General features: G+C 36.1%; 1 protein-coding gene across 1 annotated transcript in view; it reads left to right on the top strand.

The window, feature by feature from the left end:
- CACNA1D (calcium voltage-gated channel subunit alpha1 D) overlaps positions 1-16304 on the top strand; it is a gene marked incomplete at both ends in the record, with an annotated part of 209759 nt that overhangs the window by 70749 nt on the left and 122706 nt on the right. The window contains 4 exons of the mRNA XM_082321325.1: positions 5792-5931; positions 10160-10302; positions 11728-11880; positions 12845-13041. Coding sequence (XP_082177451.1) covers positions 5792-5931; positions 10160-10302; positions 11728-11880; positions 12845-13041 — 633 coding nt within the window. The remainder of the gene's footprint in view (positions 1-5791; positions 5932-10159; positions 10303-11727; positions 11881-12844; positions 13042-16304) is intronic.

Raw genomic sequence — 16304 nt, 5'->3', positions numbered from 1 at the left:
TTTCATTTTCTATATTTACATTCATACTGTATATTACAATACTGTAATATTTTCCACTTGTGGCAATAAATAAGTTTACTTTTCTTTTTTTTTGGTATTACTGTGGTGCAGCACACAAATGATTTTCAGGGGAATACAGGTATATGAAGTGAAAAATTAAATTACTCGGTTACTTTTCTGTCTTACAAATGCTGTGTTTTCCCAGTGGCAGAATTTGAAAGAATGGCTGTTTGTCAAAAAGATAAATGGCTTTGTATGTTGTCAAGGCATCAGTCACACATCTTATTTAATAGCACATGATTGATTATTCATCCCCAAATATAGAATGAAAAAGTATCTGGTTTTGTGTATGTCTAAACTGCAGAAAGTTGATCAGTTTGGTTATTTTGCTTAAATTGAGTCACTTCATCTGCTAAGCATGTGTGCCACTTTATCTGATGTATGTTGTTACTCTGTTATTATATGTATTTTCCCAGTTAAGAAATAATTCCAATCTCTAATGCCCAGCGAGCAGAAATTAATGTGAGAAGACTTAATTACATAGCATAATAGATTAAGGTTTTGCAAATTAATGACTTTTTATTTTGAAACAATTATCTTGTGAGACATTTTAAGTTAAATGCAGGGTTTTGGTACATCACATTACAACATGTAACAGTAGCTTTGCAGATTTCTTTCAGAGATTTTGAAAATATGAAGATAATAAATGATGACTAATGTACACCATCTGGCTAGGGTGGGAAAAAAAAATTTCTTCCTGAGCAACAGGGTTTCTGCTAAGCTGATTTACTTAAGAAAGCAAATGCATTTTTTTGCTGAGAAAATGAAGTTCTAATGACTTCACTGAAACTCAGTGAATAAGGGTGGCCTTTGTTTTGTACTCCATGATCAATATCAAAGTGGAGCTCATTAGTCTCTATCAGAAGGGCAATGTATCTTATCAGTCCTGTTGTTTCATCATATATTCAGAAAAGGACTGCTGGCACTTGAAGATTTTGAGCAACATTAACAGAAGTGTTAGACAGCCTTGCAGGAATCAGCCCCCTGTAAAGAGAGATGACCTAGCTCTGCGTGGTATCAAATCAGTGAACAAACTACTATGGATGTATACAGCCATAGAATTAGATCCTTAGTAACACAGACATATTTTTGTGCTTCATACCTTCTTTAGATTTACAGCTGTCAGGTTTTTTTCTCTGCTACTTTTGTGATGCAATATAGAACTAAATGCAATAATAGATACTAGAAATTACGTACAATTTCTAATTCAATCTGTGCAATTTCTTAGAACCAAAATTGTCTTCTCAGTTTCTTTTAATACAGATTTTGTTTTTCAGGCACTCAGTCTTCTGTATTTCCATATTTTTTGTTTGGTTGCCTTATTTCTTAGTGTTCCTACTTCCATGTTTAATGAAATAAAGTATTCAGTTATAGATCTCAACTAATTTGAACAAAATAAGATGTGCGGGGAAAGTTTTCTCTACTATAGACAAAAGAAAGCAGATAAATGTGTGCTTTAAACAATTAGAACTGCAGTCTTCAGTCTGTATTTTAAAATGATCTCTTACTGCTTTAGATTTATTTTTACATAGCAACCCTACCTCTGCAACTCTTCAGTAATACTGAAAATGGTATGATAGATTAAACTTTATTTACTCTTGAGTAATGGTTGCTTAAGCTCTGGACGTGCTAGGTGATGCATGGCCTACAGATGTATCTCAGTTGCAGAAGCAAAAATTGATGTCCATAGTGACTGGCAAGAAGTTACGGAAGTGTGAGAAGGGACTGCCAGTACCTTCCTGAGGGTGAGCAGGTTAACTTTGCAGTTGGTGTTAGAACATCTGCCTACTTATTAAAAAAAAACAGTCTGTAAAGAAAGCACAGCCTGTACTTTGAATATTGTTAACTACTCGGCCAAATCATTCGTCTGGCCTCTGTGGAAGACACAAGTTGTGATGTAAGAAAAATGAGTGAGTGTGCGAAAGCATGAAAGAAAAAGAAAGGAAGGAAAGGAGGAAGGGAAGAAAAATGAAACCCTGGAAAATAATAGGCCTCTTTGATTGTAGATGTATAGAAATATCTGTGGTCCTTTTCTCAAGGTTTTCAAGCAGTCGTGGCTCTTGGATTGCCCAGTGGCTGTTGTTACAAAACATCTTTCCCTTGTGCCGTTGGCTCTGTTAATAACATCATCCCTGATTCTATGTTGTATCCATTATGAATATATGTTTCTAGGGGCAAATTCTGGAACCAGACATATATATGCTTTACAACAGGGAACAAGGATTGAAGGAAACACTTCCATTCTTCCACAGAGAGGAAGGAAAACTTTCCCAGTATTAAACATCAAGTAGAATGCAGGGGCTTTTACATGTTGAATGTGTAGTGGGTGTAGGTAGTTATACATGCCCTGAATCTATCTGTACTTTTCCCTGTGATCATGTAAGAATTATCAGAGTCATATCAGAATAATAGAAATTACAGAACTGTTAACTGGGAGAGACCTCTGGAGGTTACCTCGTCCTTCTGCTCCTAGCAGGACTGTCACCAGCAGTAGATCAGGTCAGCTGTATCTTTGCCTTGCTGCATCTTCAAAACTTCCTGCTTTGAAGCTGCACGTTCCCGTTCTGCACTACCCTTCTGATAAAGAAGTTTTTCTTAACATCCTGCAAACCTCCAAACCTGCAGCTTGTGGCTGTTTCCCCTTATTTTACCATGTGCTGCCACTTAGCATTTGGCTTCAGTAGTCTTTTTAACCCCCCTTCAAGTAGTTGTAGAGTTGTAGTCTACTGTTAGATGTTCACTTAGCCTCCTCTTTGATGGAGAGATCTTTCCTTCGCTGGAGTCTGCACTTTCTCAACACTCTTTTTGAACTAAGAGACCCGAAACTGTAGTAGTGTTGCAGCCTCACAGCACTGAGTAGAGATGGATAATAATTTCCCTCTATCTGCTCACCATGCTGTTCCTAATATAGCCCAATATGGAATTTATCGGATCTACAGTGAGCACATATTTAACTTGGTGCCCACCGTGACTTTCAGGTCCTTTCTCAGCCCATATTGATGTGGGATTATTTAACCCGAGGTGCAGAACTTTACATGTTTCCTTGCTGAGGTTCATGTGGCTTCTGTTGATCTAGCTGTCAAGGTTTCTTACGGTCCATCTGCTAAGTGACACACACTGACCTTAAGCCCACCATTGGGTTTTAAAAATGAGCTTGTCTTCCATCCCATATTGTTTGAATAGAATGTTTGCAATACTGTTTAGGAAATAAGAAATGGTCCTGCTTCCATAAAAGGGAAATAAAATAAACAGGAAGAAGACCAATATTATTTTGAAAGATGGATGCGAAGTGATAGGGTAGAGTTGTTAGATTTGAACTGTCACATTAAAATGAACTGCAAGAGTGTATGACCATTAAGCAGGTTATACTGGGACTAGGACTGGTGCCTAAGCCAAATAGCAGAAGAGCATTACAACATTCTTTAAAGGGAAGCGGTGAAGGCCAGAGGTGCTTTTTAGGCTGGAATCTGGTAGGTTGATGGGTGGAATCAAATTACATGTTTGCTGTAATAACAGGACACTGGACATGATGACGCAAGAGGTCACCTTGGCCCAGAAGGTCCCATCCAGTCCTGTGTCCTATGTTCCCTTTATGTAAAGAAGCTGTTGAACTTTTGCATATATGAAACTTTCCATCTCTTTTGTCTCACCTTTTCTTTTACTACTATGATTTTGATATATATTTTGCCCATAGCAAATGCCAACCATAATATTTTTTTCTTCCTTATGTTGTCTTACATTATTTATCTTTCTATATCCAAGCTGCAGACTGTTATATGTAGAGAGACAGAAATAGCTGTTATTGCAAAATGTGTACATGGTAGGATTTGCTTGAATGTAAGCGTTTTTGCAGTATGTTTCTCAGGAATGCTGATAATTCATGTTATTGTAACCTCTGTGGTGCCCTCTAGCCAAATAAATCTGATGGCTTTTGGTGCACAAACCACTCACATTTCTTCTGTGAGGCCACTTCACTCTTGTTATCCAGTAATTGTTCCAGTTTACTGGTGATAAATTAAGTGGACAATTTTGAAATGACTATTAGGAAAGAAATCTGGAGAAGGGAGTGAGGAGAAGGAGGATGTCCATCAGTTTCACTGTGCCAGGAGATCTCATGCAAAATATAATGCAGCTGAGGAGAAGCTGCCTTGGGTGAAGCCCCACAGTGTTTATGAACTGTACTCAAAGCAGAGGAAAAAGGCAGGAGTGTGGGACTGAGCTGAGCAGAGAATGAGATCCAGGAATCCTTGCTTTGCACTAGGAGAAAGCCTTAACTCTCATAGTGATCCCAGGGTGCTGCTGGTTGGAGATGAAGACCTGGAGAGGAGTATGTAGTTTATTGATAAGCCTCTACATTTATTAAGTCACCAGTGTCAGATTTATACATGGATATATCACATTGTATACATAACCAACATATACATAACCAACCCTAAATGGCCTTTTCACGGGGAAAAGAAGTCTAGCCTCACAAATTAAAGACTTTGCACATGAGAATATGAAGATCTTTGTTTAAATTGCAAATGGTCACGGCTTGTTTTTTATTTGGTTGTATGTGAAAGTGCCAAGCTGTGTAAGAAAGAGCAAATACATAGTTTTGGTGTAATGTCTGTGCTATATTTGAGTATATGATAGTAGAAGATTGTAGTCCTTACTGAGCAGTTATAGTCCATATAATTAATGCTGTTTGTGATAGGTGAGCAATGTCATGTGTTCTTGAACAAGTTTAAAAAAATGAAACATTCTCTTTGTGTCTTTTATTCTTGGCTCTAATATTTGCATAGCAACAGATAACTAAACAAAGTATTATACAAAGTGATGAAATGATGATTTCTGAAGGTAAAAAGAACAAATGTGTTAACTGATCTGTTTTGATAGCAGTGACTTCTACAATTTATCCAAATCAAATATGCTATTACTATAGAAAGAAGAAGTCACAAAAAATATGCAATTAGCTAGGAAAAGAGATTCAATGTATAACTCTGTTTAAAGTAAGAATTTTGGTAAAATGAAGAAACTAATAATGTTCAAAAAAAGCATTGAAACAAACTGAAGTTGGAGCTTCAATGATACAAGGTGGTGATATATTAACTTAAAATTTCTTCAGGCATATTAGGGTGATTTAAAGAAATTCTGGTGATGTGGAAGGAAGAATAAGTCAATGTAAACTTCCACATCAAGATGAAAAAGTTACAAGACAGTGTAAAATTAAATGAAGAGCCTCTTTAATAGCTTATAACGTTTTGAATCTCCTTAGTATGGGATAACTGTCTCAAACTCCCTTATTAGGTAGAACTCTGTGTGTCCTAATTAAATAAAGACTGACGTAATGAATAGTGAAAGCAAGTATACCACTGCATACCTTTTAAGGATATTTCCAGGGCCCTGTTCTACGACATTTTCTGGTTTTAATGAATGAGAAGAATCCTCTTGACCTGGATGGGACTATTTGCTTAAGCAAAGGTACAGTATACTTCCATGTTTGCAGAAATAGAGCCTTTTTCTCTCACAGAATATGAAAACAGGAAAATTTCATGCAATTATGTAATTATAACCTTGTCAGTAGAGCTATCATTAAGTGCTATGCAATTAAAACCTGTAAAGTAACCTGCCATGAAGTATTGTATCTCCCTAGTCCTGATCAATACAACTTATCCACTTACTGCAAATTCTGACTAGTAAAAGCTGTTAAATTACATTGTCTTTCATTGTACTTTTTTGTCTTTTACAGGAAAAAGTAGAATATGCCTTCCTGATAATTTTTACAGTTGAAACATTTTTGAAGATTATAGCATATGGATTATTATTACACCCCAATGCGTATGTTAGAAATGGATGGAATTTATTGGATTTTGTAATAGTAGTAGTAGGGTAAGTAACTTATCCTTCATTATACAAAGATTTAAAATCTTCTTTACAATGAGGTAGATATAGGTCTGTTCGGCTGTGAGTAACAGCCTGTGCTTGATTTCTATTCCTTTGGAGTAAAAGAATGAACTGATGTAAGTGAAAAATTCAAAACAAAGTCCTAAAAGTTTTCAACGCTATCTGTGGCTGCAGGCTATGTTGCACAATCAGCTTTATAGTAAAAGTTCCCAGGGAATTCTGAGTTCTGCCAAAAATGTTCTGTGGTTGTTGTCTTGCAGAATCTTTTCCATCTTATTTTTTCCAAGGTGAACTCTGGATGTCTTTCCATGTGATAAAGGTTGATGTATTTAGGTCCATAAATTGTTGTGTCATTTATTCATTTATCCCTATACTGCAGTTGTGTGGGGTTCATCTATTCTACAAAGACCTCTGGGAGAACCCACGTGTTTCAAAGTGGAGGAGAGTGGTCAGGGGAGACAGAGTTCACCGATGGATTCCTTGACCTGCCTAAAATCAGAGGAAAATTGAACACTTAAGTGCTTTCCTTTGGGGTGCTGCACATCAGGCCCCAGATATATATGATTTTGGCTTGCGTGGGGGAGAATATATGCTAAAAATGCCTTTTTTTTTACCCTGTGCACCTTGCTGGTTTGCTCTGCTCCTCAGAGGAGGGACTGCTTGGGCCTTATGCAGGTTACAGAAGAGTGGAGAGTGGAACATCCCACATTTACATTATACACCTGCTTATGATAAATAATGCATCTGGCTTTTTTGTCAGCAACTTTGTGTCAATGGTTGTGCTAGTTCATTAGAAGATCCTACCTTCAGCTATCTAGGGAATTAATCTTGAGGCATATATTCCTCAATTCTCTAAACGTGGAGGAGATTGTATTGAAAAAAAAGGAATTTCCTGTACTGTAAATTTTGTTTACTGAAAACATTTATTGATATAGCACATGGAGAACATTACCCACGTATAACTTTGTATGTTGTGGCTGGCTTACAAAGAAGACCTTGGCATGCAGTGTGCAATTCTAATTTCATTTTTAAGTTCAAACTATATCAAGGGTTGCCTGTAATTGAAAAGGCCCAGAAATTAGAGTGTGTGCTGCTCTTAACTTACGTCATTACATAAAGGGAAAAGAAAAAGACATAAAGTAAAGGAATTTGTGGTAAAGCATTATTAAATTTGGGCAAGTATTATGAATGTACGAATACCGAATTTATAACTATTTGATTCTGAGATAGTAAATGTTACTGAGAAGATTGTATTTGGGCCAGTTGCTTGGCATTGAGGCGGTTTTGGTTCAGGACTAAAATTTGTGTATAAATAGAACCTTCATCAGGTCAGGTCATTCTCGACAGATTGGCCTCTGTGCCTGAAGGGGAAGCTTGGTGGGCAGGTGTGGAGACTATCACACATAAGAGCTCTGTTCTCTTGCCAGGCAGTCACTTGAATAGACCTCTTCCCTCTTGTCAAGTGACCATGGAGTTACAGTAACCCTGGAGCAGTCTAATTAACATGACCTCTATCTTTGGCTGTGTCCTAAATACATGATAACTAAAAAATTTTCCATTAACTCATAAAATGCTCATTATTGGAGACTAAATCTAGTTAGGTCAAATGCTCACATTGAATCCAAGGAAAATACAAAGTAAAAAGGACTACATCTTATCAAATACGTAAAATATCACACTAATATTTAAATGCTAGCTCAAAACCAAAAGTTTTGGAATATGAACTGTTGTGTAGGTTGTCATCAGTCTACCAGGAAGACAAGGTGGACCCTTCATAACATGTCAGGCACTGACAAAACTGTAAGCAATATTTTTATTCTTGCACTCTGTGAGCAATATTTTTGTTTCTTCTTTTAAGAAGAATACAATCCACATTAGCAAGTAAACAAGCATGAGTCCATTTATTTAATTACTACTTAAAAGCCCAGTGAAAAATTGATTTTCATATATAAGCCAAGGTGGATGTGGAATCACTTCTGGACCTGATTTTATTTGACTAGATTCATTGTGACATTTCATTAGGTATTTTAATAGCTTTGAAAGAGCTGCCATGATGTCCTATATTGGATGTATTAGATGAAATTTGCTTCATGTGCTTTCTCAGCAGAAACTGTAGCAGTCCAAATGCATAAATCTTAATTATACCAAAAGAAATCTCTACTAGCAAAAGGGGAGCAAGTATAGAGACTTTTTTCCACAACATCAAATTTGACATTTAAACCTTGGTAAACTGTACAGGAAAATAAAAGTCAATTTTAAAAATATTAATAAAGGAGATCAATGGTTTTATACCTAAATGGCTTTATAGGATAGGCATAAAATGACAGAGCTGTAGACATAGCTGTGAATGTAATGTTTTCTCCGGTCTTTCTCACTTCTCTCTGAAACCAGTGAGAGTATGAATTACTTTCAGAGCAGTCTACTACTTGCCTGCATGCTATGCCACATAATTTCCATTGATTTCTGTGAAAGAATAAGGTCCTGGTAGAGAAAGCTTTCATAGCACCTTCCTAAACCTGTAGCCTTTTAATTTTCTGAATGATGTATGGACTGACAGGTGAAAACAGCTTCTCTTAATTCATGACTTGATTCAGAAGTGTGTTTAATCATGTCTGCCTTTAGAGCATGAATAGTCACTCTGAAATGATTGAGATGGCTCATTTTCTTATAATTATGCTTCTATTAAATTATAGGGCTGAATCAGGACCTGAAATATTAAATGTCTGGGTATCTGTGGTTATAGCAGTATGTAGGTTGCTGGTGTTCATTCTAAGATCTGTAGTCTTCGTGGCTGGGTTTCACTCTGGAGGAGAATGAAGCAGAATAGGGATGGGTATTGACTGACACAGATCAATTTCTTACTGGGGGAAGAGAAGAAAGTCTTCAATATTCTAGTTTGGGCAACCTATTAAATATTACCTGGTTTCTAGCAACTATCCAGCATGACAGAGTTGTGAGCCAGAGTTGTGAAAACTTTTCTTGACAAAACCAAAAATCTGCACATTTCAGGAGTCCTTTACAAGCATGAAACATTTTTCAGTATTGCAAAACTATTGACTTGATAATCCTTTCAGGAGAAGTTCAGTTTTGCAACTACTGAACTACAGACTCTGTGCAAAGAATAATATGGTTTGCATGGTCTAGCCACAGTTTAGAAAACCATGCATCTGAACTGCAGGTCCACTAAAATAAACCTAAGATTACTTCGCACTTCAACCACTTGCATCATAGAATCATAGAATCGTCAAAGTTGGAAAAGACCCTTAAGATCATCGAGTCCAACCGTTAACCACTGCCAAGTCCATCTATACCATGTCCTTGAGCACCACATCTATCCATTCTTTAAATACCTCCGGGGATGGAGACTCAACCACTTCCCTGGGCAGCCTGTTCCAATGCTTGACCACCCTTTCGGTGAAGAAGTTTTTCCTAATATCCAACCTAAACCTCCCCTGGTGCAGCTTGAGGCCGTTTCCTCTCATCCTATCACTCGTTACTAGGGAGAAGAGACCGACCCCCACCTCACTACAACCTCCTTTCAGGTAGTTGTAGAGAGCAATAAGGTCTCCCCTTTGAATTGCTGCTAGAAGTGGGGAAAAAAAAATAAAACTCTTGTCTTCCAAACTGTTCTAATGAATGACTAGCTCATTTCTGCACTGAAGAAGTACAATATAATAAATGAGTCATCTGGGAATATTTTTATCCTTGAAGATATTATGTGTAAGAGACAAATCTTTTTGGTGTTATTAAATGTTGGACTCTAATTAATGTTCATATATTCAGTTTTTGCTGACTGTATTTAGAATATTGAACTGCTGTGTCACTTGAAGTTCATATATTCCACCAAAATTAAAACAGATGGTTTTTTGTGATTATCTATTTCATGTTCTAAAGAGAAGACTAATTCTTCAAACCTTACAGCTAAAACATTTGAACAAAGAAGTGGCAAAGTAGCTTCATTTATTTAAAAATAGTAGATTGTGTATATAAGCAGAATGCTAATTTATTGGACACTGTGTGATCATCTCTCTGGAGGGATCAGAAACTCTTCCACTTCATAACTCTTCCTGTCATGATTTAATGTGTAAATATACTTCTCATTTTGACAGCTGAACAGCTTTTCAGAATTATCTGCAGTTCAAGTAATTTCCTAATACCTTTGATTGCATGGTAAATGGATGGTGATGACCTTACCCTTCATCTCATTTTCTAGATTATTTAGTGTAATATTGGAACAATTAACCAAAGAAACAGAAGGTGGCGGCCACTCAGGTGGCAAACCTGGTGGCTTTGATGTCAAAGCCCTAAGAGCCTTTCGTGTATTGCGACCTCTCCGACTTGTATCAGGAGTGCCCAGTAAGCTCTTTTCTATTTAATTCCATTGGAATGAATACTGTAACTGATCTGATTATTTAACTTTCTTGTTCCACACGCTAACAGAAATGAGATAATATAAAGTTGATTTTTTTGTTATCTGGTTATGTATATAAAGTGAGTTTCGAGATGAGTGATACCCTATCTCAAGTTGAACAAAGGATTGCGAATTTATTCAGTGTATGATCTTCTTAAACAGCTCAATAAGCAGACAGGGGAATACACTTCCTTTTTAGAAGCTTTATGTAAAAGTAAATTAGATGTTAAAATGCAAATACACCAGAAAAAAAAAAAAATCAGATTTTTTTGTTCCAAAACCCTGCAGATCTGAAAGTGTAGGTGGTCCTAAAACAGTTTATATGTTGGTAAGTGTATGCCAAAGCACATTACACATTTCATATTTCCTGCCCCCTCCAATGCACATGAATGCCTTCTGTTTATCTCAGTAGAGCTAACAGATAAATTAGGAAACTTAAAAATTAGAACAATATTATTTAAAGAAAGCAATTGAATTTTCTGATAATCTTTCCTGTTTTCTTTTAATACATTATTAATTACTAAAGCTATTTGGGCTGAATAAGAGGTTCACGGCTTACAATTCAGCTCTTTCCAAGACATTTGAAAGAAGAATCCTAATGCTGTGTTTATTATATCATAGTCTGTTACATGGAAATGATCGTGGTGGTATGTATTTAGCAAAAGAACTTCAGTGAAGAAAAAAGCAGTCTTATGAAATGTCAGAAAGGAAGTGTATTAAAATAAAAATGAGCCATATTTTGTTCTCATTGGTACTGTGGCAGCTCCATTAGTCTGGGATTTACTTCTTTTTGGTAAGACCAAAATTTGGCTAAATATTTAATTAAGGAGAAAAGAAAAGAAAAATGAAGTAGTTTTGAAAGTGATGTGAGGGATAAATGATGAAAAAGTAAGTTTGTTCAGAGTAAAAATGCATTTTCCCCGGTAACTATATCTATCTCTCCAGACCAAAAATACAGTTCTACAATTGGCTGAGAGTACATTTTTCTCAGGACTTGCCACAAAGTTGTGGTTGTAGCACAGAACTTTTTAAAGGTCATATAAAATGACCTACAGCCACACACCGACTACATGCCCTTTCTTTCTAAAAAACCATAAATTCTTATGACACATTTCAAGCATTGACTTCTACGGCATAACCTTTATTAACAGAGGAAATAATTAGACTTTGACACGAAGTTTTAGATTCTTATGAAGTATTTTATATTACAGAAACATTTTGTGGCTCTGGGCAGTAGAAATTTTTTTTTTAAACTGATTCATTCTGCATGCTTGTATCATTAATTTCTAATAATGTTTAATTATAGAAAATTTGGTAAGGCAAGACGTAGAAGTCTGGTTCATATCTTGTATCCTCTTTTTTTCTTTTAGGTTTACAAGTTGTCCTGAACTCCATTATAAAAGCCATGGTCCCCCTCCTCCATATTGCCCTTTTGGTATTATTTGTAATCATAATCTATGCTATTATAGGATTGGAACTTTTTATTGGAAAAATGCACAAATCTTGCTTTCTTATTGATTCAGGTAAGTCATGAAATTTGACTAAAATAAGGCATTCGTTCTGTTTTCTTTCAAGTCTGGGGGATTTCAGTTTGGAATAGAATGGAGGCCAAAGCACTAAAAGTGTTGCAACTCCAGTTTTCACTGTGGTTCATAATTTTAGGAAGAGTGCATTAAATTTAAAAAACAACAACAACAATGCAAACTAGTTAGACACTAGAACATGCTCTGAATAGGCTTTCATTTCTGAAATGTGTAACTGAAATGTCAGTAGTGAAAATAGTAAGGGTGACTCTCCGCAAGGGACAACTCAATAGTTCTTTCTAATCTCTGATCACTGAAGAGCTAGGTAGTCCTATTCCAGGGAGGATATACTTTCCTGAGTTCACAATCTGGCAGTGTCTCTCCTTCAAGATTTTGGCAGTGTGGTAAGAAGTGCAGTTCTAAAATGAGTAATGAAAGAAAACAGTGTTCCTCCATCCAGGTGAAATGGTGAAATAAAAGTGTTTGTTATGGGAGAATTTCAAAGGAGTGAAACATCATGGGGGGAGTGTCTGATGGCTATGGGTACATTTCTATCAGCTAAGTAATGAAGTAAACTCTCTGTAGGAATTAGTCCAGACCTGTTTCCTTGGTGGTCCATACATTAATATGAAGTGGCATGAAGTGAAGAAACAGCAATGAAGAGAAAAAAAAAAAAGCACAGGATCATTCTAAAAAGATATGTTGTATCATTACATGCTTCTTTCCACTGCTTAATTACTCGAGCTCTTTTATACAGTCAGTTTTGATTAGCCTATTTTAAGGCTGTAAGGCCCAGGTACGAGAGACACTAAAAGCTCTGAAGCTCCCACAGGTTGCCTTTCTCAGCATTTCTCAGGTTGATATCTGGATTTACCTTCCAACAGGGATGATATTTCTTCATGCAAAGAGTTAACTCACAAAAATTCGAGAACTGAAAGTTCTGATTTTTCTGTGCAATTTTCAGATATACTAGTTGAAGAAGATCCAGCACCTTGTGCGTTCTCAGGGAATGGACGTCAGTGTGTCATGAATGGCACTGAATGTAAGGGTGGATGGGTTGGACCAAATGGAGGCATAACCAACTTCGATAATTTTGCATTTGCAATGTTGACTGTGTTCCAGTGTATAACCATGGAAGGGTGGACTGATGTGTTATACTGGGTAAGTTCATAAATCACTGAGCTTTGTTTACTTTTAAACAAGCTTCAATGTTCAAGTGAAAAATAAGCTGTGTTTTACAATACCATCAGCAGGAAATCTTGGTGAGTTTTGCAGGAGATGAGCTCAGCTGCATACTTTTTCCAGTCACAGCATCTTACTGGACTCCTCAGGCTAAAAAGACATTTTAGAAACAAATTTATTCATTGCTTATTTGAGGGTTTTTTTGCCTATTCCATTTGGATAAATGTAATATTACATTTATGTCCTTTGGACTAGCAGTTTTTCATGCAAGTACAGTTTTTAAGTATGTCTTTTCTGATTAAGCTTAAGAGCTCTCTTTTTGCCATATTTCTGCAAAATATTTCACAATATTAACATAAATTAGAACAAAGCAAGCTCTCAACTCTCATTGCTTGCCATGGGGACTGCAAATCATTTGTTAACCATTCAGAAACAACAAATCATAAGAGCTGTGGGCCTGACGTTGTCTCTGTAGAAGCAGCAAAAGGTATTCAAAACCCTAACTATGTAAGTCCCCACCGTTAAATGCTACTCTAGCGTCAGGTATGGAACCTCCACAATGTTACAACATAAACAGACAGCTGGACACAGACTGGGAAACTGAAGATATATTTAGTCCTGATTTTACAAATGAGAATGGAGGAAAAAGAACACACAGATTTTTAAAGGACTATTTAGGATGACCTAAATATACAGGTAGGCAGTTCTCTGCCTAACCCCATTCCAATCTAAGGACATTATGTTCTTTTGAGAGTCTTTAAGTACCTAAATATCTGATGTGAGTGACTTGTCCAAGGTCATTCAAGAAGTCTGTGACAGAACCTAAATCAATGAGAATATTCTGTACTACTTGGTACTCAGCAGTAAGTCTTTGCAGCTATTAGGGCCTTGTAACAAATACAATTCTAACAGTTCAAATATTGGAAAATATTTATGAAAGAAGAAAACTGATTACTAGTAAGGATCACTATTAGCAAGGTGTTAAACATGGATGAGCTATCTCAAGATGTATCTTACTGGAACTATACTCTAGGTTATGTTGCTCACAGCAGCTCACATTTTGAATTCCTTTAAGTTTGTCTGGCCAAGTGGGACTATTTACTAATAGAACATCTGTTGTGCAGTATTGGATGCAATTAAGGATGTAGCATTATCCAGTGAATGAGCACTTAATTTTATGTGGTCATTTGTTGTAAATCAAGGTGAAATATGCTGTTACTAGAAAATATAACACCAGAGTGTAGTCTCAGGTAAAATCTGTGATACTAGAATATAGAATGTGGAGATATTTTTACGATAATGTCACTGTTAAAGATAATTAAGATGATAAACTGGCATTCTTTTAGGTTTGAAAGAAAAAAAAATTTGGTAAAATATGAATCTCTGCTTCCACTGTCTCTTATCAGAGATACAAAATTGGCTATAAACGTGCAAACCTTCAATACTAATGAGTCTAACAATAGTGCCTAGCTACATGTAGGCTAATGCATTGTTTCTCATACTGTAGGTTTATCAACTCTTTGGGTTTTGCTCTCCAACTCTTCCTAATTTTCTCAAAGAGACTGTGTGAAATTAGAATTAGTACGTGCTTTATATGATTTGTGTTCGTGATGATGGCAGTTATTTTTATCCCTCCTGAAAGAAGAGAGAGGGTTTGCCATCATTCTCTAGAAAAAAATACACATGTAACATCTTTCAAGGCAAAAGTATGCCCACATTTCAGTATCTGATAATTCCTCCAACTGTCACCAGTTTTTTCAAAGAAAATTAATGTAAAAACTTCGGGGAGTTACTGTATTTAGAATATGATTGTTACAAAAGATACAGAAACAATTTAAGCTGAGTGGCTCGGTATTAAACATTTTTTCCCCTAAGAATTAATGAGCTAATTGATCTGATGCATTGTAAGAAATCTTTGTAGAGTCTCCATTGACAGAACAAAAATTAAAACCCTTAAAATAGGATGCTGAATATTGTCATGATCAGACAAAATGCAAGGCATAAGAAAATTAAAAATTCAAAAACTTCAAAACTGCACATATGAGTTATTTATTTCTCTATAAATGAGTTCCCAATGTAGAAGATATTTACAAGTACATAGATGTCAGTTCTACAGATGTCAGTTCTACAGGTGATACTGGGATTATTAGTCAGAGAAGCAAATATTTATTGACCTAGTGAAATATAATCGAAGTCATATTCAAGTGGCTTTGGAATCTGTCTTAACTCACGTTTATATTATTAAATTATAGATCTGGATTCTTTCTATCTGTAGACCAACAAATTGTCCATTGTCAAGCTGAAATTACTTGCTGAGGACAAGAGAAATGACAATTTATATGTTTTAATTTTACCCCTGGATTAAGCTGAGGTAGATTTAGCTATTGCTAGCTAGAAACTGGAAAATATTTTATTTTAATTGCAAATTGTGAAAACGTTAGGGGTATACCAGATTGTAATAAAAATGTCCAAAGAATCGAAGGAAACCATTTTAGCTAGATGTGCATGGGTTTTGTGGGTTGCTTTTTACTTAGAAATCTGTTGATGATACACAGACTGAATGAGTTTTATACAAAACATAAACAAATAAAACCAAACCCACAAATATTAGAAACTGCACAGAATTCTGATTTCCATTTGGTCACTGCGTGAACAGTAAAATTAACTATGTAGGCTTATCTCGCTAGCAGGTGTAATCTTAGTGGGTGAAATATGTGCAATATTTTGCATCGTGCTATGTGGCATTCTGTTAGCAAGAATGACAGCTGAAAATGACAGCTTCCAACAACACTCAGTAGCACAGCTCGTTGTCACCTGGTTAACAACAGTAAACTCAGCTTAAAAATTCTCCAAGCATCAATAATGATTTTTCTCTTATGCATATCTATTATAGATTGAGGGCTTGATCCTGCTACTGCTAGGGCACCCTTCAGGTCCTGGTGACTCACACGGACATCCTGCTGCCCACCAGTTTGCATCTGAATCCCATATGTCCTATTATTTTTTAGACTATCTTCATCTGGCTGCTTTTCTCCCTCTAACTTACGTGTAACTTACTGGATAGCGTGTATTATGTGTTTCATCCACAAAAAATGTGACTTCTTAGTGCCAAATGCTAGACTTAACTATAGAGGTTAAGGGGTAGCATCCTTGTTTTCACCAGCCAGTGCAGCATATGTGTTCCCAAATTGTATAATATGTTGGTGGCTGCACATCTGGACATCTCCATTTATATCAGGACT

The sequence above is a fragment of the Platalea leucorodia genome (genome assembly GCF_965183815.1).
Source record: "Platalea leucorodia genome assembly, chromosome: 9".
Taxonomy (NCBI): domain Eukaryota; kingdom Metazoa; phylum Chordata; class Aves; order Pelecaniformes; family Threskiornithidae; genus Platalea; species Platalea leucorodia.
Note: the sequence above shows the minus strand (reverse complement) of the source record. Positions and strands in the feature narration are given on the sequence as shown.